A 797-nucleotide genomic window follows, 5' to 3' on the forward strand; every position below is an offset into this window, starting at 1 on the left:
CTTATTTCTTTTCTTTCTTTTTTTCTTTTTTGTTTTAAATAATTTTCTACACTTTACGCTAATTTTTCCAGCATTCAAATGTAACTTTAACTTTTTTTTCAAAAAGTATTATTTCATTAAATATAAGAAATTGATTGATTTTAAAATATTTTTAACTATTTTAATTAATTCCAAAAAAAAAAAATGAAGTTCTTTGTTTATTATTTGAATGTTATTTATAGTATAGCATTGATGACAGCAGCTTATGTACGTGGTGATGATGAAAGGTCACGGAAAATGCGTCGTAACATTGTTCGTTATTGTGTCTTATCACAAGCACTTGTTTTTCGTGATATTAGCATGAAAGTACGAAAACGTTTTCCAACATTAGATTCTGTTGTTGCTGGAGGTTTGTTTAAAGAAGTTAAATTTAAATTATTTTTTTTTATTTTTTAATCAACTAATAATCATCATCAATTTAATGAAACAGCAAATATTTGTTTATTTTTTTTATATTAAAGAAAAATATACAAAAAAAAAAACCAATAATTGAATGAATTTTTAAAAATATTTTTCAATAATTTTACTCTTTCATTTAATATGACTGTGTGAAATTTTGAAATTTGTCATTTAAAATATTGTCATTTAAATATGTCAAATATTTTTGTCATTTCTTTATTTTGATGACTTCTTCCATTGAATATTATACCATAACTATGGATTAGGTGTTTTATCCATAGCTGTGAGGTAAGTATTCTACCTATAACTCTGGATAAGTATTCTACCTATAACTCTGGATAAGTATTCTACCTATAACT

At 23.0% G+C, this 797-nt stretch overlaps 1 protein-coding gene across 1 annotated transcript; it reads left to right on the forward strand.

Moving 5' to 3' along the window:
• Positions 1-221: 221 nt before the first annotated feature.
• Positions 222-392, forward strand: LOAG_16137 (hypothetical protein; the record flags this gene model as incomplete). Its single annotated transcript, XM_003151624.1, has 1 exon — positions 222-392. A coding segment is annotated over one exon (169 nt), but the record flags the coding sequence as incomplete, so codon positions are not given.
• Between the last annotated feature and the right edge of the window lie 405 nt (positions 393-797).

Source organism: Loa loa (genome assembly GCF_000183805.2).
Source record: "Loa loa unplaced genomic scaffold supercont3.4261, whole genome shotgun sequence".
In the NCBI taxonomy this organism is placed as follows: Eukaryota; Metazoa; Nematoda; class Chromadorea; order Rhabditida; family Onchocercidae; genus Loa; species Loa loa.